This window comes from Eucyclogobius newberryi, unplaced genomic scaffold, assembly GCF_026437365.1.
Source record: "Eucyclogobius newberryi isolate DKJ021-1_F unplaced genomic scaffold, fEucNew1.0.hap1 SCAF_13, whole genome shotgun sequence".
Lineage (NCBI taxonomy): Eukaryota > Metazoa > Chordata > Actinopteri > Gobiiformes > Gobiidae > Eucyclogobius > Eucyclogobius newberryi.
Window position 1 is genome coordinate 13,156,811 of NW_027315757.1, and position 24,826 is coordinate 13,181,636.

General features: G+C 44.7%; 1 protein-coding gene across 8 annotated transcripts in view; it reads right to left on the reverse strand.

The window, feature by feature from the left end:
- rbfox3a (RNA binding fox-1 homolog 3a) overlaps positions 1-24,826 on the reverse strand; it is an 867,097-nt gene that overhangs the window by 66,254 nt on the left and 776,017 nt on the right. For 6 of the 8 annotated variants that reach the window (XM_072442658.1, XM_072442656.1, XM_072442661.1 and 3 more), the window contains one exon: positions 20,647-20,943. In XM_072442658.1, the coding sequence (XP_072298759.1) occupies positions 20,647-20,943 (297 nt within the window). The remainder of the gene's footprint in view (positions 1-20,646; positions 20,944-24,826) is intronic. The other 2 variants (XM_072442663.1, XM_072442659.1) reach the window with 1 other exon arrangement.

Genomic DNA, 24,826 nt, shown 5'->3' on the forward strand with positions numbered 1-24,826 from the left:
ACTTTGTTCTTTAGTTCAAATGATGTTAATAACGTTAACAGGAACACTGCCCATATTTGCTGACAAACGATAAGTTGCATTAAAGGGAAAATATACTGCCAAATCAACTTCAAAGCTCTTTTATCATTTTTACAACAGCGATTCCTCATCATTAGTTTACAGCGTGTTTGTTTCATTAACCCTGGGTTGTCCTGCAACTGAGGCTCAGAAAACTCCTGTTTTCACCTACCCCCCTAGCCCCGCCCCCCTCCCCTGTACACTATGTGAAGACTCTGAGTGACACGTGGGGTTCAGAAATGACACGTAGCCAAAAAGAATAACACATCAATGAAAGTGCGCTGCTCGTTAAAGCGGAAGTACCACAATGAAGAGGCGGGGCTTATCACCATGAGGAGGCGGGGCATGTCACTGTTCAGACCCTCAGCATCACCTCACAGACCCTCAGCATCACCTCACAGACCCTCAGCATCACCGCACAGACCCTCAGCATCACCTCACAGACCCTCAGCATCACCTCGCAGACCCTCAGCATCACCTCGCAGACCCTCAGCATCACCTCACAGACCCTCAGCATCACCTCACAGACCCTCAGCATCACCTCACAGACCCTCAGCATCACCTCACAGACCCTCAGCATCACCGCACAGACCCTCAGCATCACCGCACAGACCCTCAGCATCACCGCACAGACCCTCAGCATCACCGCACAGACCCTCAGCATCACCGCACAGACCCTCAGCATCACCTCACAGACCCTCGGCATCACCTCACAGATCCTCAGCATCACCGCACAGACCCTCAGCATCACCGCACAGACCCTCGGCATCACCTCACAGATCCTCAGCATCACCACACAGACCCTCAGCATCACCGCACAGACCCTCAGCATCACCTCACAGACCCTCGGCATCACCTCACAGATCCTCAGCATCACCACACAGACCCTCAGCATCACCTCACAGACCCTCGGCATCAGCTGAAAGATCCAATCCACTCAAATGTGAACTGTGAATTGAATAAATAATAAAAGTGGGAGCGTGTCATTTTTCACTCAGGCCTGAAAGCTGACAATATACTGTGACTTATGGTTCTGAGTCAAGGTGGTGCATTACAGAGCCACTTATTCAGCTGGTGCACTTAGCTCCAGCGCGCTACTAACCCTGCGCTACAAAACATGGGGAACATACCTCTGTAGAAATGTAAGGTTAAAACATATTCTTAACATTCCCAGAGGTGGATATTTTGTTACATCATGTTACGAGTCACTGCAATAAAAACCTCCTTTTATTATTTTTTTTAAAATTCAATAAATTCCATTTCTAATTCTGGTTCAGTAAATAAAAGCAGGCTCTGTACTTTCAGAGTAAAACTCAGGGACATTGCAGAAGATTATGAAACAGAAATATAACAGTGTCGGGAAGTAACTAAATACATGTATCAGAAACACATATTCAGAAGTAGATTAGAGTAACTGTATCTGGTAAAGTTACTCTTTTCATTTGGTGATCAACCCCTCTCAGCGCCCCCCCTCAGCCCCTTCTCAGCGTCCCCTCAGCGCTCTTTCAGCGCCCCCTCAGCACCTCTCTGACCCCCCTCAGCGCCCTCACAACAGCGTCCCCTCAACAGCGCCCTTCTCAGTGCCCTCTCAGCGCCCCCTCAGCGTCCCCTCAGCTCCCCCTCAGTGCCAATTTCAGCACCATCTCGGCCCCCCTCAGCGCCCCCCCTCAGCACCTCTCTACCCCCCTCAGCGCCCTCTCAACAGCGTACCCTCAACAGCCCCCTTCTCAGCGCCCCCTCAGCACCCCCTTAGTGCCCTCTCAGTGCCCTCTCAGCCCCCTAAACAGTGCCCTCTCAGCGCCCCATCAGTGCCCTCTCAGCGCCCCCTCAGAGCCCCCGTCAGCACCCCCTCAGCGCCCCCCTTAGCACACACATGATTATCCAAACACAACGCTGACGTTTCCATGACAAACGATGGCGACTGAAGACGCTGATGGATGCTGCTTTGAGGCGGCCATGATGGCTCTGAGGACAGGATTGAGCGTGTCTTCTCAGACGGACTCGACTTGTTGTGATGTGTTTCTGTGGACACTCGTTGGTCAGCGGCTCAATCACACGTCAAGCAGCCGTGTGGGAGGCGTTTATCACACGTAAGCTTTTCACCACGTCAGGCAGATTGTGCAGGTTTGGGTTCAACAATCACTTAAAAAGTGACTGTTGATCAACTTGGATTAGAATGTAAGATTTAGGGACATTTTAATGTTTGAACAACGATCATTATATTTAACTTTTCTACCGTCTTGTCTCTTTGTGGCGTATCGTCCACTCGTTACACTGGGCGTCTTTAAGATACTTTGTCCTCTGCATTTGACCCATTCTTGTTTTTGGGAAATGTGTCAGACCACAAAGCAGCACCTTCTCTGTTTTTGTCACGACACAAAAGAGTAAATACATATACATTTTTTTAAATTCTTAATATTTAAAATTATTTAATCCAATTGATCAAATTATGAAATGTGTGGAAAGTATTGCCTTACAGACTTAAGCTAGCCCAGTGAAAACACAAACTGAATTAAGTTACTATAGAGTAATTAGTAGAGTCATTTGGGTCATTTGAGTAAGAAAATCCATCGTCTGAACCAGGACTAAACCAGGACTAAACCAGGTCTAAACCAGGACTAAACCAGGTCTAAACCAGGACTAAACCAGGACTAAACCAGGTCTAAACCAGGACTAAACCAGGACTAAACCAGGTCTAAACCAGGACTAAACCAGGTCTAAACCAGGCTAAACCAGGACTAAACCAGGCTAAACCAGGTCTAAACCAGGCTAAACCAGGACTAAACCAGGTCTAAACCAGGTCTAAACCAGGACAAAACCAGGTCTAAACCTGGACTAATCCAGGACTTAACCAGGTCTGGAAAAGGACAAAACCAGGTCTAAATCAGGCCTGATCTCGTTTGCTCGTGTGAATCTTCCCGAACAAACCAAACATGTCGTATTGATCCGTGTCAGGCCCAAGAACAGCCTCTGCACTTTCATGTAGGACACAACATATCGAACGTGAGGAAATAAGATGTTTCATTTTCAAACATAAAGTGAGAGAGATTTGAGTGGGCGGAGAGACCATCATAAGAAGAGCAAAAACACACAAAACTCAAACAAACAACATCGTAATATGTTACAAATACAATATTATTCTGTTCAATATCAATCGAAACTAGACAATTACACTTGATTTAATTAATGAAAACAATTCATAGTAAAATCAGTTCTAAGCTGCTTGACACTCTTTAGAGACACTTTAGAGACAAACTGACTATTACACTGCAAACCCATTATATTTTTGGATTGATTAATCGATTGTTTGAAACGCGAAAGACCCGAGAGATTTGTTTTACACAAATGAATCTGAAGTGAATCGGAGGAAATCCTGCTGGAGTATATTTACATATTTGCACACAAAAGAGTTTTAATTAAAAAAAAAAACAGTTACAATCTACACGTGTCATTTATACTATTTGTCGACACTTCGTTTGAGTCATAAAATCTCTTCTCACAAACATAGAAAAGATCCCTGAACGTAAAGTCTTTTTGTCTTTTTTGTGTGTAATTTTTATGTTGTTATTTAAAAAATTAATAATACATAAATAAAGATAAAACCTTGTCTCTCAGCTCCTACATGTTAAAGATTATTCGATTATTAAAATAGTTGGCAATTATTTAAAAAATTGATTACTTGCGATTCATTGATTCACTTTGTTTGTTGCAGCTCAAAAAATATAAACATAATTTCCATTTTGTGTCAATTTCAAACGTGTCTGAATGAGATGCCAGTGTGTGTAGCACTCTTTGAACATTGTGAAGAGCGTCTATAATGTACTGCTCAGGATTCCTCTTGATAAAAAAAAAAAAAAAAGGGGAAAAAAATGCAATTACGTTACACACCACTAGAGGCCCCTCTCCGGGAACATGTCGTGTGAGTGTTTGGGTCTCGGCGGAGCGTGGAGTGATTAAAACCGGGCAGAATGAGCAAGGATTGACTGAGGAGGAGGAGGAGGAGGCGGCCGTGACACAAAAAACCTGTTTTGATGCGATATGTAAACTGGGGGTCCCAGGGGCCGGCTCCAGCAGACGCAGGGAAGAAAAGGGGCTTCTCTCTCGAGTCTGGTTCACGCAACACGGATCCGAGCGTTCGACAACTGATCGCAATCTTTACACAGGTTTAAGACTTTGGAGAGCGAAAACGATGTAGATACAGTCGCAAACAAGAGTCACTCGGCGTCGTTAGGCTGCGTTTGTCCCGGTTTGGTCCTGGTTTTGTCCTTGTTCTGTCCTGTTCGAGTCCTGGTTGTGTCCTGTTCGAGTCCTGGTTGTGTCCTTTTTGAGTCCTGGTTGTGTCCTGTTCGAGTTCTGGTTGTGTCCTGTTCGAGTCCTGGTTGTGTCCTGTTTGAGACCTATTCGAGTCCTGTTCGAGTCCTGTTCGTGTCCTGTTCGAGTCCTGGTTGTGTCCTGTTTGAGTCCTGGTTGTGTCCTGTTTGAGTTCTGGTTGTGTCCTGTTTGAGTCCTGGTTGAGTCCTGGTTGTGTCCTGTTTGAGTTCTGGTTGTGTCCTGTTCGAGACCTATTCGAGTCCTGATTGTGTCCTGTTTGAGTCCTGTTCGAGTCCTGGTTGTGTCCTGTTCGAGTTCTGGTTGTGTCCTGTTCGAGTCCTGGTTGTGTCCTGTTTGAGTTCTGGTTGTGTCCTGTTCGAGTTCTGGTTGTGTCCTGTTTGAGTTCTGGTTGTGTCCTGTTCGAGTTCTGGTTATGTCCGGTTTGAGTCCTGGTTGTGTCCTGTTCGAGTTCTGGTTCTGTCCGGTTTGAGTCCTGGTTGAGTCACAGTCCGGTTCTGGGCTCAAAGTTTCGATATACATGTTTGAAAAGTATGATTCTGTTCGTTCTACACTACGACCCCAGGAGCATCGACGTTCGAGAAAGGACTGAAACATGAACTGATGATCTAACACAAAGAGAACCCGTTTGAGAAGGTCTGAACTACAGGTGCAAAATAGAGTTATCCGCAAGATATTTTGTTCTTTCCACATTCCATTATCTGAGTAATGCAGCCTTTGCGTTTCGATAAGAGCGCTTAAGATTAAATTGCAATTTCGATTGGTGAACATGAACGAGGCGTGAGAAAGCTGGACCTGAATCTGATCTGATTTTATAATAACCTGAGGAACTCGTGTCTCTGCTTGAGCCCCGTCCTTCGACTTGGGAGCAGTGGACGACTCTTCTCCAGAGCTAAAGCTGGACGATCAACCGCGAAGGGAGAATTTCAAGTCAAGAAGAGGCCATTTTACATATTTTACTACAGCACCTCGAACATCAAGCCAGGCAAAGGCCGATCAACCAAGCAAACTCAGCAAAAAAAAGCACGATCACGTGGTTTAAGAGCTGAGCCTGAAACTGAAACTATGCAGACGTCAATGAGTCATTTATAATATCGAAGTTCCACAATGTAAAAAAACAGCGAGCCACGATAATCTGAACGAGCAGCTCTGTCGATCATTTTGGTTATCGATTTTCATTGACTGTAAACTCATCCATAGACCAGTTTTAACACAGCGTCCAGCAAAAGCTTTACACGTGTGCTCGAGCGTGCCAAAACAATCGAAACATCGTCCGCTTGACTCAGATTTACGTTCGCTCCAAAGTGCAAATATCAGCGCACTGATATATTGGTCGATCTCTACCGGGTGCAACGGTGTAATCTGGAGCACATGTACCCAGCTCTGTGCCTAAAGTGTCATGGGTCGGACTCCTGATTCTGCCATTTCGCTGAATGTCTCTCTCCAGTCTTTCACAGTTAGATTTGCCCCGTCCGCTAAAGCCCACTGGGACCCCACGTAAAAAAGAAGAGCACAATATATAACCCAGTCTCTGTCGTACCCGATGTATAATCGTCCATCTAACATTAGCTATACTCTCCTATGTTGTCTGGTTTAATCTGCTCTGGCCTGGTTGGGTCCAGTCTCCTCTGCTTTGATCTGGCCTGGTTGGGTCCAGTCTCCTCTGCTTTGATCTGGCCTGGTTGGGTCCAGTCTCCTCTGCTTTGATCTGGCCTGGTTGGGTCCAGTCTCCTCTGCTTTGATCTGGCCTGGTTGGGTCCAGTCTCCTCTGCTTTGATCTGGCCTGGTTGGGTCCAGTCTCCTCTGCTTTGATCTGGCCTGGTGGGGTCCAGTCTCCTCTGCTTTGATCTGGCCTGGTTGGGTCCAGTCTCCTCTGCTTTGATCTGGCCTGGTTGGGTCCAGTCTCCTCTGCTTTGATCTGGCCTGGTTGGGTCCAGTCTCCTCTGCTTTGATCTGGCCTGGTTGGGTCCAGTCTCCCCCCCGGCGCTGCTTCCGGGGGCCCTCGCTCGCTCCCGGCGCTCGTCCTCGTGATACATTTGGTGGCGTTTAGGAAATGGGCGAGGGATTTATTCATTCTAATTCATCACGGCAGTATTATCATCATCATCAGGCCGGTAATGATGATCGCCTTTATTATTCTCATTATCATAACCACAATCTCCACTGTAATGGCTGTCATTTAGTTGGCTTTTATGGCCCATTCGCACACGCTGACACGCACTGTTCGCCTGACAGTTGTTTGATTCAAGGTCCCACTTTGTCTCGATCGGAGCCAAGAGACGGGCTCGTGTCCAAAGTACTACTACTAATACTACAACTGCGACTACTACTCTGCCCTGTCATTTCTTTTCTCACAAACGGCTGTGTATGGGTCGCATTTTTGACGATAATATGGACAAAACATCAACAATTGTCGTTATATGTTTGGTTTTGGTTCCACAAACCTGTCATATTCATCTCAACGTTTAAAGTCCTTTCAGATTACAACAATCACATGTTTATTTATTCACACTGATAGAAAATACGAAGAATTTTGAGCCGGTTTTTGTTTCATGTGGATGGATCAGAGATATGAACCATAAACAAGGTCAAACAAATCTGCGATCTGAGAGCATTTTCACTTCTGACCTGTTTCCACAACCAACAAACGAGAGCACGATCGTGTGAAAGATTCAATGAATTTAACACGGTTTAACTCGTTAAACTCATACAGTTGCTGCTTATTTGGGTTGATTAAAGAGAGAAACCTGAAGGCCACTTTGGACCTTTGATAGTCCTGTATTTTCGGCCCGGTTTAGTCCAAATGTAATCATAGTTTAGACATGGTTTAGTCCTGGATTAGTTTAGTTTAGTGCAGCAACAAACGGTGACGAACGGTAGGAACAAATGTGCAAACACCAGAACGCCATCATCGTGGAAGAATGGCCCTGTAGAACGCACGTATCCGATTACAGATATTGTGTATTTACTCGTCGCGGTGACCATCGGGCAGCAGAATCCAAAGTCTGCAAAAGCCCTTGTGCAGCCGGACACAGCGCGGGTTAACAAGTGTTACCGGACACTAGATCTGGGCGAAGGCGTGAAATCTGCACCCTGAGCCTGCCGACAGCGCCAGTGGATTTGTGACAGAGCGAAAGGCGAGCGGAGAGAGGGTCCCGCTCCCCGCCGTGTCCCGTCCGCCGGAGGTTAATAGCCTGATCCGCCGTGTTGGACCCCGAGGTGACGGCGCGCAGACAGATGCCCGGGTGAGGAGGGGAGCGAGGAGGAGGGGGGGAGGCCGGCCACGGCAGCGAGCGGCCCCGCGGGTCAATCCGTTTCATCGCTCACACGCGACACCGGCGACCTTTGGCGTATGTTAACGGACTGGCTCCAGCCTCCGACGCCAGTGTCCGCCCGGCTCTTTATCACGGCGCGGCGGCATCGCAAACATCCAGATTCACTTTGTCCAGACGGGATGACACCGGGGGCAGGTGCTGGGGGAGGACGGGGCGAGGACGGGGGCAGGTGCTGGGGGAGGACGGGGGGGTGAAGTGCTGACTCCTGAGCCCATGGACTTCCTGTTCACTCGGATCGAGAAGAAGGAACAAAAGGACTGAGTTATGACAAAAGTCTGTATGTTACTTCTACGATCAGTGTTAGAAAGTGAAGTGTGTTACAGTTTGTCGTATAAAGGGAACTGGTACTGAGAACGTTGCATGTTCTCCCAGTCTTTAGGCTTTGTCTGGTGTTGTAGATGGTAAAGGCTAAACCCGCAGCAGCCAATCAGAAGTCTACCTCAGATCAAGAAGACCAAAGCAAACATCAGACTTCACTTTGCCATTTTGAAGGCGCACATGGATTTATAAAACGTTTTACTACTACTACTACTACTACTACTACAACTACTACAACTACTACAACTACTACTACTACTACTACTACTGTTACTACTACAAGCAGAATGGGAAGTAACTTGATACATGAATCAAAACCACATATTTAGAATACACATTTTGAGTAACTGTATTCCAGTTTAATTCGGTGCGATTCAGAATACAGATATTTTGACAGCTTCAAAGGCTTCATACTGAACAGTGTTTGTCAGAACTAGAAACTGCTCTTGTGCATTTTTTAATTGTCTAATTAGAGATAATTTGTAAATAACAAACGGTGCAATAAACATAAAGCTGTTTTAAAGCTATGACTAATTGCAACTCAGTGTGAAAATATTCCAAGCATTCAGAATACAGTACTTTGATTGGTCTATGTGTCAGAATATACTACTACTACTACTACTACTACTACTACTACTACAACATAAACCTAAATTAATCTAAGAACATTTGATTTGGAGCTCCTTGCGGTTGTAAACACTATAACATTTGACTTTTAAAACCTGTATTTGTACAAAAGGAACAACACTGTATCTTTAACAACACATCGAGACAAATACTTTGATTACATCTAGTTACTCTCCGCTCATGATAACATCATCTCACAGCAGCACAAGCCCGTGCAGGTGGTGGTACATTCCAAAGCCCACCTGAACGTGGCGTTAGCTTCCTGCTCTTCTCTGTCCTCGCAGCCAAACTCCAGTGTTTGTTTGGGCGTCGTCATGGCGCTCCCAGGGCGGTGTTTGCAAAGCTCCAGATTAACTTTGAGTCGCCTCCCTCCGACAGGCGCTGACACAGGGGCCAAGCGCACCGACGCTGTTCCCCGCTAACTCAATAACTCCAGTGTCACTGCCTCCTCATCACCACGCACCGTCCCGGGGCTCCAACCTGCCGCTCTCCCCCCGCATCCATGTTCAAGACGGGGCCGGGGAAATAATTACCTCTGTATTACCATAGGAGGCCACCCAACTGGCACTCTACTGTCAAAAAAACGGCAGAGGAAAGCGGGAAGGAGGGGGCAAAACACAGATGAGAAAAGCGAAAGCTGCGACAGGGACGTGTCAAGCTGCACAAACTCCACACGACGCCACGAGAGCCGCGGCGTGCTATTTGCAAACTGGCGGCAGAAGTGCCCACCTCAGCACTTCAGCTCCTCTCAAACACAGCACAAGAAGAGAATTAGGAAGATCTCCAGAAACAAGAAGAACAATTAGACCGAGGAAAGTGAGACGAGGGCGTTAGTCGATTCAGACTGAGCTCACAGGAAGTGGAGAGGGGCACAAGTTTAAGGGGCACAGGTGGAACATGGTTAATGTTATTTCAACAGGAAGAACCTTTACAAGGTCGTCTTCTCAGAGCCTCACAGGTCACGGAGGTTTCTCTGGAAGTGTTGACCACATAAACAATCACCGGACTCAGATTGTGACACATAGAATCTTCTCATTGTTCATTCCTACTGCTGAAACCAGGGGGCGCTGCAGTGCCTAAAAACCTGACTGGAAACAGAGATTTATGTGAAGTGTGTTTTCCAAATGTGGTTATTATTTTAAGTTAGAAAATGTGAAAGAACATGTTTAAAAGCCAAATAAATTCACTTTATTATATATTTGATTTTCTGTTCTATAAAAACATTCACTTTTAGAATAGTGGACAGTTCTTTCTTTTAATACCAACAAAGAAAACAATGTCAACAAATTGAGACATTTCCAGCATAACGCATAACATGTATCAACTTATCACTTTTCTATTAACTAAATATGAATTAATATTTTAAACTTTAATTCCTGCATTTCTTGCTGTATTTTCACTTTTTGATGTGCATTTGAGTGCATTTGACTTAAAAGTTTTTTTTAATTAATACCTTTCATTTGCATTCAATCAACTACGTCACTTAAACTTTGGCCCTCTTGATTACGACGCTCAAACAGTCGCTCGCTGCTGTTTGCAAATGGCCTGCAGAGTGTCCGCCTCAGCACTTTCCCTGCGGCGCGCGCGGTGGCATTACAGAAGCATAAATGAAGATATCTCTCTGGAGCGACGCCAGGAAGGTAGATTACACGCCATTAAACGTACGGGGAGACTCATAATGCCCGAGTCCTCCTCCTCCTCGCGCTCTTCTGCTGTTTGTTTTCTACTTTCTAAAAGGTGCCGGTCTATATGACTTCCCCTCCAGCGCAGCAGAGGGGGCTATCACTCCCGCGCCGCACTAAGTCACAAGCGAGGAACAACGGGGGAGTTATTCTGGGACACGGCGGTGACGCAGAGCCGTGGACTCGCCGGATACTGTCCCGTCAGCACGAGCCGCGGTTTAGGGGCCGTTCCACTCCTGACGACTTCAGTAACGAGGCTTGGACCCGGATCAAGGCACTTTCTGCAACCTTTAGATAACTTTAAAATAATGTTCCATTTCAAAACGGCAATTAATGATCAGCGAATGGAAAATGTATTGCAGTATGAATCTTCAAAATCATCTTTTTATTTAGGTCTTATCTCGTAGAATCGTTTAGTATAAGACATTTTTTAAAAGTGCACAATGTATGTCATTTGTCCTGAGATGTTATTGCTTTGGCAGAAATGTTCCACTGTATAGCATTAAACCAATGGTCATAGAGACAAGGACGCTTCAGCTCTATAGAGTTTACCTCACTCAGAAGAAGAAGGTTTTTAAAGGGTTTTATTTTAACAAAAGAAAACAGCTGTAATTTAATACAAATATATATTTCTAATGCCACACACATAGGTACATTCAGGTTTATGCCACATTCAAAACACTTTCATATGTTCTTATCTTATCTTATGTTAAATTAAACTCTGTTATAATTACTGAATGAGGTCAAAATAAATCAATCAGTTATTGAATGTTGATTTGTTTCATTTTAATCTTATTACATTACCATAATTAGCAATATCCTTAAGTTTTAATTATCAAAGTAAACACACAAAATCACCTTTTAACCATGTTATAGCTGTGTTCGTTTATCATTAGATCACTCAAAGTTGTATTTTTATGACACGTTTGAATAATGCTGCATTGTGGGGCATTTGAGACCTGGGTGCTCAGAAAAGTCCTGTTTCCACCTTCCCCCAAAAGCAAGGATGAGACTGGGTAAAAACACTGCAGCAAACTGACCTCGCGACGCCGCGGGTCGACCACCGAGCGACACATCGAACCCTCTTCAAAGCCGCTTCAGATCAATAATGAACAAAACACATAAAATAATGATCTACCTATGCCTATAATTGAATACTAAATACTAACAATAACATGTTTTGAATTCAGGAGCATCATCCTGAATCGTCCATGCAGCCGGAGTACATTTCATCCGGACGTTTCCACCATGTGAGAGAGCTGGCCCTGCAGACTTGTCCTTATCCCGGGGTCACTATAATGGACTTCTCCCCCACGTTTCCACTGCAAAGGTAAAACGTGCAGTTCTCATTTCAAGTCTCCGCTCTTTATGGACTCCGGCCTCGTGGGTATCGTAACATTATATCCCCAGCAATGTAGAGATAATTAAAACTGTGCCTATGTTACACTTACTTTAAAGGATACGTCTATTAAAAAGCCCAATATCAGTGATCTATACTAAGTTTCTCCTTTCTAAAATAAGCCCATAAGAATTCCACAAAACCAAGGTGGAATAGCCGGTTATAACAGACACTAGTTTTAAGAATGTGGTTATTTGACTTAATGGCACACTAGCCACAACACTGCGGCGCCATAAAGGTTAATGAAAAACAAATACTGAGAATGAGATGTGGAGGGGCCCCGAACAGAAATAAAAATTACAAATGAGTGTTTGGACAAAAGAACTAGTAAAAGTCTTGCCCGCTGTGAAACTGCAACAGTCAGTGGAGTTCAGAACGGAAACAGTGTCGAGAATGCAAAGGGTTCTAAACAACGATCACGCACTAAAGTTAGTCAAAACCATAAGACGGAGCAAAGAACGACGTGAAAGGAATGTATGGAAGAGGCTATGGAGACTTTAAACTATTGAACAAGCCATTTAAGATGTTAAGTAGTTCTATTTAACCATTTTTAATTAAAAATATGATACGAAAAAGACTAAATCAGCACCTGGAGACTATAACAATGACTACATAATACTTTTTATGACCAGGAAGAAAGAAAAAGGGTTCAAATCAATCAGAAAATAACCAAAACAGGTCTTAGTTTCTTTTGTATGTGTTTCTTTGCTTTTTGTTTGTCCATGGGGCTATTGTTTAGCTCAAATGACTGTCCAGAGTGTAGCTAGTTTGAATGGTAATTGCAGGGGGTGATAAAGGACACTTCAACTCACCCCAAAACTATCAATTTCCACAATAAACAGACTCAGAAACATTTTCAGTTCAAGTGTGTTTGATCACCGTCTGTTTCCGTGATAAAAGCCTGTCGTGTTCCTTGTGTTGATCTGGTTTACTAAAACAGTTTTAAGAGTTGTAGACTTTTCATTTTTATTTTAGATGTGTTTTGATCGTTTACAGGTGACAGTTCCATCATTCAACATTGACAATCAGACAATTTGCCCCAATACTAAAGATCTGATTGTTGTGAAGTCGACCGCACGACCTCTGTGAGCTTTCTCTGCTTTGTCTCGCTTTATTTTTACTTCAACCTACTTATTTCCGGAGCAAAAATCCTTCCCCCCCGTGCTAAAAATAGGCCCGGCGTTTTTCCCAGGCAGGTTACATTTTTGCCTACACCGCCCCAGTCAGCTGTTTCACCAAATTACAAAGCCTTTCCCTTTCTCACTAAAGCCTACATCGTTGTAAGATCTGTCGCGTTGTTGGTTTTGGCCCTTTAGCGCGGATTAGCCGACAATGAGCCGAGTGGCGCAGTATCGCTCGTCTCCCGCGTCCCCCGGGGGATGGAGAGAGCGTGCGGGGGGGGTGAAGAGAGCGAGCGGGGGAGCGGGGGGGAGGTGGAGAAGCAGGCACAGATCTGGTGTCTTTGAAATGACGATCCGCAGTAGTTCAGTGATAAAGCACAGACGGGCAGTTTCACGGCGGCGGCGACGCGCTTCTATCGTGGCGTCCTGCTGTGATCCAGTCCAGACTCCAGACCCGGTACGGCAGGAGCCTGTGGGGGTATTTGCACATGCTACCAGTCCAGACCGGTGCGGCGGGAGCCTGTGGGGGTATTTGCACATGCTACCAGTCCAAACCGGTGCGACAGGTGCATGTGGGGGTATTTGCACATGCTACTGCACATACAGGAGCGAGTACTGTCATGAAGTATCCACTGCCTATGCAAACCGGTGAACATTTTATTGAAAATGGAGCACAATGTGGTGGGTTCAAAACTTATCTGCAGCACAGACACTTCAGGGACTCTAGATTGAAACGAACTATACCCTTGTACATTGTCCCTTAGAATAAAGACTAAACTAATCCCCATGACTCACAGTAATGCGGGGTCATGTGATTAATAAGAAAGTTCAACCTTTAAATCAAAACCAGTTAAACACATCTAACAGTTTACTGCCCCGTGTGGCGGGCGAAGTGTATTGTTATTTGCGGTGGGTGTGTCTACTCTTACTCAAAGGCAATAAAGGAGGGAAATAAATACATTCAGGTATTCAGAAAGCACATTTTTATAGACTATTTATATTCTGGTACAGTCACTATTTGATTTGGTAGTATTCAGAATACAGTTACTTTCCTAAAATCTAAGGAATATTTTGCTGTTCTTGTGTTACAAAAATGAAGGAACTCCTCTAGTGTCATTAATCATAAATCAGGGCATAACAGGCAATGAAATGCACTATAATGTATAACTTAGTATTAAAGTATTCTAAGTATTTTGTGTGGTTATCTTTTTAGCTTTGAACTACATTATAACATTGTTCCCACTGTAATTCACTGTGTATAAGTACATATATATAACATTCTCTCGTCGTACTTCTATAGCACATGTGCATACGTCTGGCCTCTGGAAAAGTCTGTTACAGCTCGAGCTCTCACCCTTTAAATCCCTTATCTAAAACTCAGAATGATTACTCATGAAATCCAACCAAAACCGTGGAGCATTTGAACTGCGGGATAACGAGCTGGTTTCCCCCTCTCGGTCCCTGGCAGCCCTCACGTCTCGGAGGATTCGCTCAAAAAAGTTCTTCTTTCCACAAGTCGCTCTCTTTCAACCCTCCGCGTCCCAGATGATCTTTTGGCTTATTTCTGGACAACGCCGGCACCTTCGCTAGCCGAGGAAAAAACATCTCCGCGCTTCGTTAAAACATGCGGCGTCGAGCGGTCTCTTCGGGGAATTCTCTCTTCGTTCCGCACTGGCTTTCAGATCTTCGGGAACAAGGCGTCGTTGGTCGTTTCGTTGCGGGCGCCGGGTTTGAGCTGGACGAGAGGGAGGGAGGCAAGCCCGCTGAGATGTGTCCCTTCTATCTGGGGCTTTCCGCGGGGTTTCCCAATCAAAGCCGTCCCCCCCGTCCCGGGCGAGGCGAGGCGAACGGACCGAGGGGTGTCATTAAAGTGAGGAGCGCAGCGGAGGGCGACAGTGAACCAGCGCCCCCCGTGGGTCAAGCTGTTTACACCCCACTGAACTGTGAGCTGAAGGGACACAGCGGAGGGGAGACGACGGGGGCGGGCTTGTCAGCGGAGGCTTGTCAGCGGAGGCCTGACAATGGCGGCGAGCGGGTCGGAGTTATGACAGAAAGCGACTTTGGGAAGAACAAAGGTTTTTCGCAAGGCTTTTGTTTCCAGCTGCCGTTCAAAAGAGCCCACGGGGAAAGTTCTACACATCGTTTACCAGTGTTTACGTCCAAAAACACGTTCAGAGGCACTTTTCTTATCTTGTTGTTGAAGTATGCAGTGGTGGAAAGAGGACTGCTTCACTTTGTACCCAAGTGAAAGTACAGTTACGTGGCTAAAGGCGTACTCAATACAAGTAAAAGTACTACTTTGAAAATTTGAGCTTAGAAAGTAAAATTTACATATTAAAAGTACTACAACGTTAACGTGCCGTGCAGTGTTGTTACGTGTGTTGGTTTAGATTGAAGCAGAAACGGTGATGAAACAACCGTGCATTGGGACTTCTATGATATTTAATGTAACAAATATATCCAATTACAGTACAGGTTTAAAAAAATACTTTCTGAAGTCAAACTACCTCAAAAATATCCACTCAATTGCAGTAACATATTTGTTTTTGTTATTTTTCACCCCTTTAAAGGTGCACAATTCATCTGTTTCTTTACGGTGTGCCGCATGCTTGTTTCTATGGAGATGTTCCACAGTATGGCATTAAACGTATCCATCTTTATGAAGACGGTGAGGTTATAGGTCAGATCTGTGAAGAGGCGACGCTGCTTACTGTAAGAATGCATGTATTTTCAAGGTATATCAAAGCAATAAACACTTATAGTTGTGAAATATGAACAAAATGAAACGGTGTGAAGCTTATCGTAATATATTTCCTTGTCATATTATTATTATGAAACGCTTTTCTGAATATCTGTTGTGTCTGTTGGAGCTTTTGTAACACCCAAACATTTTCAAAAGAAGATGTAAGAGACGCCTTTAATACGGCTGCAGCGAAATCGACGACCAAAAAGTTAAAAGGCCTTATTGCCGAGTACTTTGCGGAAGAAAGCACAAAGTCAGACGCGAGTTTAGCAGATGCTGTGATTGTGCGCCGTCGCCATCTTTGTTCAGGATGTTTACAGTAGCATTAGCTTCCTCAGCCTGACCCTAATATGCCAAACTTCAGACTTCAGAACCATTGGGGGGGCAACGTCATCGCCGCGTTCGCTTTCCCTTTGATACGCTCTGTTCCAGCGTCGGAGAAATGCCATAAGAAGAACAGACGTGGAAGACAAGCGAGCGAGGGATGGGAGAGCGAAAGGGGGGAGGAGGGGAGGAGAGCTCTCATCTCTCCACGGAGGGGCCGCGTCTTTGGGCTTTCTTCACAGCGGGACCAGAACATGAAGAGGACTAAGAAGTGAAGGGGGGAGACAGAGACTGAGAGCCTCCTGCTAACTTGCTCCTCTCTGCTGAGCGGCGGCCATTACGGAGCTGTAAGTACGAGGTATTAGCCAGAAGAGGAGAGTGGATCGGAGCGCGCCGGGGGGGGGCAGAAAGAAGTCCTCGAGAACGGAGAGACGGGAGGACGGGCTTGACGGACGGCGATAAATAAAGCTTAAGACGGTATACAGGAAAGCTATACAGCAACATAAAGACCAATAGAAGTGGTTAAGAGTCAATGTAATCCAATGAAATGAAGAGGGAGGAACGAGGAAGGGAAAAGGTTAAGAGAGGAAACTGGATTTAAAGCAGGGGTCCCCGTGTTTCTCAGGCCTCCTCCTTACCAAAGACAGTACATTCATATTCTGCATGTTTAGTAATCCTCTGTCATCAAAAACAACCTTTGTGGTGCAAGGACAGAAGATACAAGCCTGAATTAAATGAGGTTGCATCTCGTTTAAATACTAAAATGCCAATGATTCTACAGCCTTCGTGGTCATTTGTGTTTCAGTATGCAGCCTCACATTTAAAGGGTTCCTCAGCACTCGCTTGGCAACTGCCCCTGAACTGCTGAACAATGGCGCTTTTTGATTATTTTTCGTCAAGCCGGTGTCAGAATTCAAGATGTTTTAACTGTATTTTAGAGTCGAACAGTTACAACAGCAGAAGCAGCCTTTCTGTCCTGTGTTCTAACATCTATATTGATTACATAATCCTTTAATTTTAACCACAACCATGAGCTTTTAAAGTAGATATAAGACTAAAATGGACTGCTACAGGAACATGCATTGGAGAGCGTGTTTGTAAAGGGTCAGTTTGATACACAATCTGATCTGACAAAGACTGATCTCGTTTTACTGGACCTCAGACCTCTTCTTCTTCTTCTTCTTGATAACCTCACGCCGCGTAACAAACATCCGTTGCCATTTTCGGATCGCGACGGTTGCAATTAAGTTTTGATGAATCTCGCCTCCGTTGAGCAGAGATTCACTTTTTGCAGAGCCGACCGAACTAGACGCGTGTAAATGATGTCTAACGAGGGACGTGAAAACGACGGCGTCCAGCTCGGGTCGTATCAGCATCAGCGTCAAAGCTCCATCTCTCACGTCTCACCTCTTTTCTCCCCCCTTTCCCCGCTCCCTCCCCTGCTCCTCCTGTTCCCGGCGTAATTGTTGGCAGTGAAATGGAGTTATTAAGAGGTTCTTTATGGCTGACCTACATCTCTCCTGGGGGGGAGTGGCCTCGGCGTGACCCCCCCCGGCAGGTGTGTTCGCTCTAATGCATAGATATAAGAGCCGGTGCTTTTTCATCCGCCTCCGCCTCGCCGCGATCGCTCACCTATTTTCACGCTTTCATCTACCTTTTTGTAAGGTAAATCCCTGGACAAGATTATATATAGAAACAGACAATCTCAGGCTGTTTAATTTCATTCCACGACTTGATAATTGGCAGGTAGATTAAAGGATCTTACACTCCATCCGACCCTTTCTTTTACATGTCCTCCATTCACGACATCTACCTTCATATCCTCTTTCTCTCCTGTGTTGGTCCAAAACATCGATACGACGACTGCAAATAACTATTATTTTAGTAGTCGACTAGTCAGCAGTTTGTTTTTACTATTGTTGTGGAGAAATGTCATGCCCACGTTGTGTTTCAAAGTCTCAATGTCCAGATACTAAATGTCTGCTGCTCCTAGATGAACATCATGTTGTTACGAAAGGAAAAAGAAAAACTAATCTGTTCTGAAGCTAATCTGTCAAGGCCCTGGTTTCTTTACTGTAGGCGTGGCATTCATCCTGGTTTAGTATAAGATATATGTTTCCTGTTGTGACTTCACAAAGGGACACATTTGTTTTTACTTGTACAAACTAAATACATAATCATGATTGGACTAAAGACAACTCATTTTTATTCTTTAAGTTGTTCAATAGAAAATCCACGACAATTTGGCGTCACAAACAGGTACGTGCAAACCACTATTTGAGTGATCACTTCAAACACATGTTGAAATGAGTGAATGATATAGAGGAAGGATATAATATAACTGATTTCTATTTTGTATTTTGGTTTTTTAAAAGTAGTTCTACCCCAGGCTCAGTGCCCCGCGACCCCCAATTTGCGAACCACTGTTTTAGAGTTTTAATAGTCCAGATGAATTAGGAGTATCAAAATACAATTAGCATGTGTTTTAATTGTTGACTGTGTTTATTCATTGCTAAACGTGTGCAAAAAATATCAATACAATTCAGTTTGTTGTTTTGTGTGTCTTTTTGTTGTTGTTGTTGTTGAAATACGTTTTTTTATCTTTGAGGTTTTCTGCTAACAACCTTTTATAGTATTTGAAGCTGGGTGGTACTCATTAGCATCAGTATCGGATCAATATCTCATGCCAAAGTATCTTACTATCAGATCAAATCACTACGATGCTGCAGTCTTTCTGGACACATCTGATTTAATATCCAAATGTTAAATATACTAAGTTAAACCAGTGAACTAATCCAAATGAGTCCAGTATAAAATGGGTCAAATGTTGACGTTTAGCAGATGAGGCGGTTCAAACCAGGTTCTCTCAAAGTGCATTTCTCATTTAGCTCGGGTAAATTAGCGTCAAGCGATCAGGGGGGAAATGAGGGCGTGTCCCGCTTTCAGACGAGCTGAATCATTCATGTGCGCAGCCTGTCGCGGCCCCTCGTCCACATGAATAAAACACTGCAGGTTTACACGCACTTTTTGACACGCACTTTTACACACGCACACACCCAAATAGATCGCTACATGGCAACAAAACATTTGGACTGGAACGTTAGAACCCGCAAAACGAGAACTATTTTGACTTGCACTGACAGAGTGTCATTTTTACCACATCTTTGCCTTTTCCTCCTCTGCTGCCCGTAAATCCGAGCCTCGGAGCCTGAATCAATGCGTGACACAATAACTGGACATTTGGACATTCAACTGGAACTTTCCCTTGCTTGTTATTATTTTTGGGTTCATCCGACATCTATATGTAACTATATCCCCTGTTATCACCTTCAATACAGCCTCACACCATATTGTTGCGTCTTAAATTGTGTCCCACCTCCCTCCAGCGAGCCGGACCCTTGTCTTCTGGTCCGACGACAACCATTACTCCCTCAGAATATTCGCTGTAGTACACAATCACACACGCTACAGAGGCAATGTGTAATCTGGAGCTAGTCATGCAATGCTAACAACAGCTGGCTGCAAAAGAGACGCATCAGAAAGAAGGATTTTACACAGCAGTCAGCAAAACACGCCTGATTTTACCAAAGTATATTCACCATCCTTTCTTATTATGAGACATATTTTTATACTACTTTTTAGTCTATATTCTGAAATACAAGTCCCATTTTAAAACAACACAGATGGATCATTATACTTTTGTTGTTTAGCTCAAAGTGGGACACAAGATAGAGCCAAGATATAAACCTACAAATCTAAATATGACTCATGATATAATTCCAGTTGTGAGTAAATATACACAAATTTACTGTCAGGAAACGACTGCAGAAAGTCCACGACTGTCGGTCACCTGTGAGTCAGATCAGGAAGTGGGGTTTACGTCATCCTTTGGGTCATTGTTTAGCTGTAGAAGTGTCAATTTGTGTATCGAAAACTGCAGAAAATAAACTGAAACTTCCACATGGACTCGTGTCAATCGCATAAAATACATTTGTCAGGCAAAAGTGCAAACCACAGTCATCCCTGTTATTGTCCCTTATGCTTGTTACACAATGTCTAGATTGTTTTTGACACATTTAAACATGACTTTTCATATGATCCAGGTTGTGTTCACACTTGCACACGCCACATTCAATGAGACTAAACCCTTTAGTGCTAAATCATGACATGAAGTTCAAATCTACATCAGAAATCAACTGGGACAAACCAGGGTCTCATTCATAAAGCATGAATATGAACGAAAATGTTTCATACGTGACTTTCCACATGAAGTTAGTATCTATGAAACGACATTTTCATGCAAAAACTAGCAGTTTGGTCCAAAAATACTAAACTTTGTGCGTTTCTTCCATGAGGAATAAGACGATCTGTGTTCAAACAGATTCACAATCAGCCCCTTTCAGGAGGTTTATGGGATCTTTACAGCCTCTAAAACACATACGAACAGATCTTTAAGAAAGACGGTGACATTATTAGATCGTTTGGCTAGTCAACTAATGAAAACAATAATTTAGTCGACTTCTTAAATAATCATTCGTGACAGTTTTATGAACGAGACCCCAGAGCTAAACACACGCGTGAACACATCCTGTTTCTTCCACACAAATCAAACGTCACATGAGTCTAAAATGCGTGGCTGATGAAGTCACATGGCGGCGATGTCACATGATGCGATGGAGGAGATGGAGGAGGAGTAATCATGCGTTCGTACTTGGAGCATGTGCTGCTGACAGCATGAGGTGCTGAGGTGGTGGAGGACACTGACCGGTGCGCTCGTGGTGTTGGGCGTGGGCGTGTCTGTAGGGGGCGCCTCGCTGTGCGTCTGCGCCGGCGTGTACAGCGTCATGGCGTGTTCGGGGACGCGGCTCTGGCCCGTGTAGTCCTGCGTGGGCAGCGGGTGCGGCGCGGCGAACTCGGCCGGGATGCCGTTCTGTGGGGGAGGGGGGTACTGGGCGGGGGTGTACGGCTGGGCCATCGCTTCCGGAGGGTTGGTGGCCTCTTGGTTACCCTGGAGACACACGGACACAAAGCAGGGTTAGAGCCATGTCATGTAATGATCATAATTGTCCATATCTGCATTTCAACACGACAAAACAGAAACGTTACGCGGCCTGAACTGGAACAGGACAAACCAAATCCAAAGTAAAACTCAAACTCGTAAGCGCAAAGACGATTATTAAATCAAAAAAGAAAAAAACTATTTGAGATTTTCATTAATAACACAACTTATCCATTTATATATTTTATCTAGAAGTCATCAGTCACCAAATGTCAATGTTTATTTAGTTGATCATGTATTGAAAATGTCTCAATATAAAAAAATAATAGTTTGAATTATCGAAAAAAATACTCTACTTATCAAACTAAAGTAATCAAAAATCCTTTGTTCAGCCTTATTAAAAACTAACAACATCTGAAAAAAATTTACTCACAAAAGTTTGGGCTGAATAATTGTGCCAACATTTGATTTACATGGTATTCCAGTCCAAAATTAATAAACAATACAAGATTTTAAATGTTGTAAACACATAATGGTTATTCTCGTAACACTTGTTGTGAGCAAATCATAGAAAAGACAAACATTTAACCAATCTAAAGCCATTTTTAGACGAGCTGCATAACGAGCCAATCAAAGGACATTACACCTCACACTCAAACAAAGCAAGGAAACCCAAGTAAGCAAGTTTGAAAACAGACTTTGGTCCAATGCAAATGTGAGTTTGAAGCGCCGCTCCCGAGATAAAAGACCTCTCACTTCAGGCACATCAAGCGCATTATCCAAACGGGTCGGGACGTCTCGCCGGCTTCGCTCCGAGCGCTCGCACAGTCGTATGTAAAAGTTGTGGACTCCGTTGTTTGACTGGTCTGAGCGTTTTTCAAAGAGCGAGCGCGATCCCGGACGAGACGCACGGGGGGGGGGGGCCCGTCTGGCGAAACCGAGGAGGATCCCGGGAAACAGTCATCACGGCGCGCTCGGCTAGCATTAGCGCTCCGTTTGATCAGCGCTAATGAACAGAGTTTATGTGCAGAGGGGGCCGGAGTCCGGGGGGATCTCGGTGGCAAAGAGGAAAGATCAATTAATTGATAAAATTTTGATTAGTGCCTTTGATTCCGGTGACAGGTCGGTTAAAGGAGCAGCTGCTTTTAACACGGGGGAGACTTCACAAGTGCCGCTCTTTGTTTCCCCCGATCGCACGCGTTACGAGCGTCGGTTACGGCCCAAACGCCATGAGTTTTTTTGGGGACGGTTCTTTTTATTTTACCGCTTCACTTCGAGAATTACAAGAGCTGTTTGCGGTTTAATTAAGACAGGGCCGTATTTTGTCTCCACATAAACGACTTTTGAGGGGGGAATGTTGATTTTATGCAGCGTGACTCGTGTTACACTCGTGAAACCTGAATATCACCTAGTCAAACTTGACATTTGCTCGACAATCGGCGCGGCGGTGGAAACGGTTCCGCACATAAAAAGGAAATGGCAAACGCCTGATGTCGACACGTAAATACACGCAATTAAATAAAGAACAATCCAAACTATTTATTTTGTGATGTGAAATTGTCCTAATGCGAGCGTCTTTCCCTGCTTTACAGTGAATATCTCATTTCTGTTGCTTTCCGTCCACACAATTGAACCGGTGATATTTAAACTCCGAACGACCGACAGTATTCAACATGTTTTTCGGGCCCGAACCCAATTTCTACAAGACATTACGATATTGCTTGTCAAATTCTACTTCAGGATCTCCACATGTGCTTAAGGCGAGCATTCGGGGCCCCACTTTAGTCCGATTTAGTAACTTTAGTTCAGTTCCATCCCATGATAACGCTTCCTCGCTTTGCGGTGGTACGACTCGCTCCTCATTGCACCTCATCTCGCTGCTTAAAGTGATGTCCTCCCCCTCCTCTTCCTCCTCTTCCACCTACTCTTCCTCCTCTCTCTCTCTCTCTCTCTCTTTCTCCTCCATTCCAACAACAATCCACAGCCCGCTCGGTTTCTCTGTGTGTGTTTTTGGATTTATTCCTTTCCCTCTCGCTTGACTTTAAGTGATAGATGGTCCTCGGCAATGAAGCCCTTTTGTTTCGAGTGGATGCTTGAGATGATGATGAGCTACCAAAATAATGGACTTTTCTGCCTGCTGCACATTGTTAAACCGGGTAATGGCCGGACCACGCCGCAGCGCATGGGGTTTCCGCGGCGGAGAGCGAGAGAACGGGCGAAAAGAGTGCGAGAGAAAGAGAGAGAAAGAGAATGAGAGACGACGACGGCGGAGAGAGAAACGGCTTTCCAAATTCAGACTAATGAGCGATATGAGAAAAGATCACGCTCCAGCCTCGGATACGTTCAACCCGACATTAAAAACAAGCCGCGGAGTGAAAAAGGGAAGAAAAGAAGGAGAAAAAAAAAAGCTGCAGAGACAATAAAAGTGAAATACAATAACAGGCTCCCGCAAATGCCCTCAATCAAATTTAAAGATACAGATCATGCAGGCTCAACGCATAACTCGGGCAATAAGAGAAAACGGGGGGGAGGACGTGGTGGGGGGAGAACGAGGGGCTGCCGGGAGTGAGGCTTTTATGATTGGAGAAAACAATAAGAGTAAACAGATAGAGAAGTGCGTTTTTTACAAGGCGCCGGGGACGGCCGGATCGGAGATAAGCGGGTTTCGGGGCCCTCCGCTTCCGCGTCGTCGTAACCGCGTTGGGCCTCGGCACAAACACGGCACAATAACACGGAGCGAGGAGGCGGCGGCGAGCGTGCACTTCTGCACGACACGGCGAGCGGCGTGCGGGACTTTGAGACGTTTGCTGCAGAGCGTTACAGAGAAGAAGGACAAAGTTTTGTGGCCAGAGGGAAAAAGGCTCAAGTTTCACCAGCTAAAACTGACATAAGATAAGATAAGATTAGCCTTTATTTAGTAGAATAGAGTAGGTACAGAAGTATAATAATAAAAAACAGATACCTTATTAAAAAAACACCTCTTATACTCTTAATACAAATCATATTAACAATGATAACACTCCACTTATGACTCTTCCAAATATTCAAACACATATTTTCTCGTGTTTAATTTAGTCTTCTGCTTTAGACCGTGTTTGGACCTGGTTTAGTCCTAGTTTAGTTCTAGCATAGTTCCAGTTCACATATGCAGCAACAACACCAGATTCATCTGTGGGTTAGGGTTAGGGTTTAACGTCTGCGGAGAGGCGAGCCTGCTCACAGAAAGAAGAAAGTATTTTAGTGCAAAAAAACACCTGTAATTGAATAAATGCTCAATAAGACGAGCGTGGCACAAAAGTACAGAATCATTTCATTTTTTAGGGACAACCGAGCAGAAAAGTGACAAAGTGCAAACCTGTAAACACATAATGTTGCAGCTTAAAACTGACTCTTTTAATGATTTGACGTGCGGCAGCAGTCCTGACCACAACACACACCTCTCCTCAAATGTGCATCAACTATTCAGATTTTAAGACGTTTTATTGCTTATAAGAATGACCACTGTTGCTTCTTTTGTCAATAAGAAAGGCCAATCATTCCCTCCGCCGCGTCTTATGTAATTCCACCGTTTCAGACCTGTCACATTTATTATCCCGCATCTCGCCCAGAGACAGATTTGTGCTTGCGGCAACACTGTACGTCCATCAACTTAATAACTCGCCGCACGTCGACTTGACTCGCTCGCCGTTCCGTGCCTACTTCCATAAAGACGCGTATTTTGAAACATCTAAATTCATTCGCGGGCCATTATTTCCCCGCGCGCTCGTGACAGGGCGAGCGGTTTTCCTCCAGCTTGTGTTTGTGGGCTTTTTCTTCTTCTTCTTCCCGGTGTTTTTGAGCAGAGTGGCGCAGTGAGGCTCCGCTCGGCCCCCCTCCTCGCGCTCCCACAGCC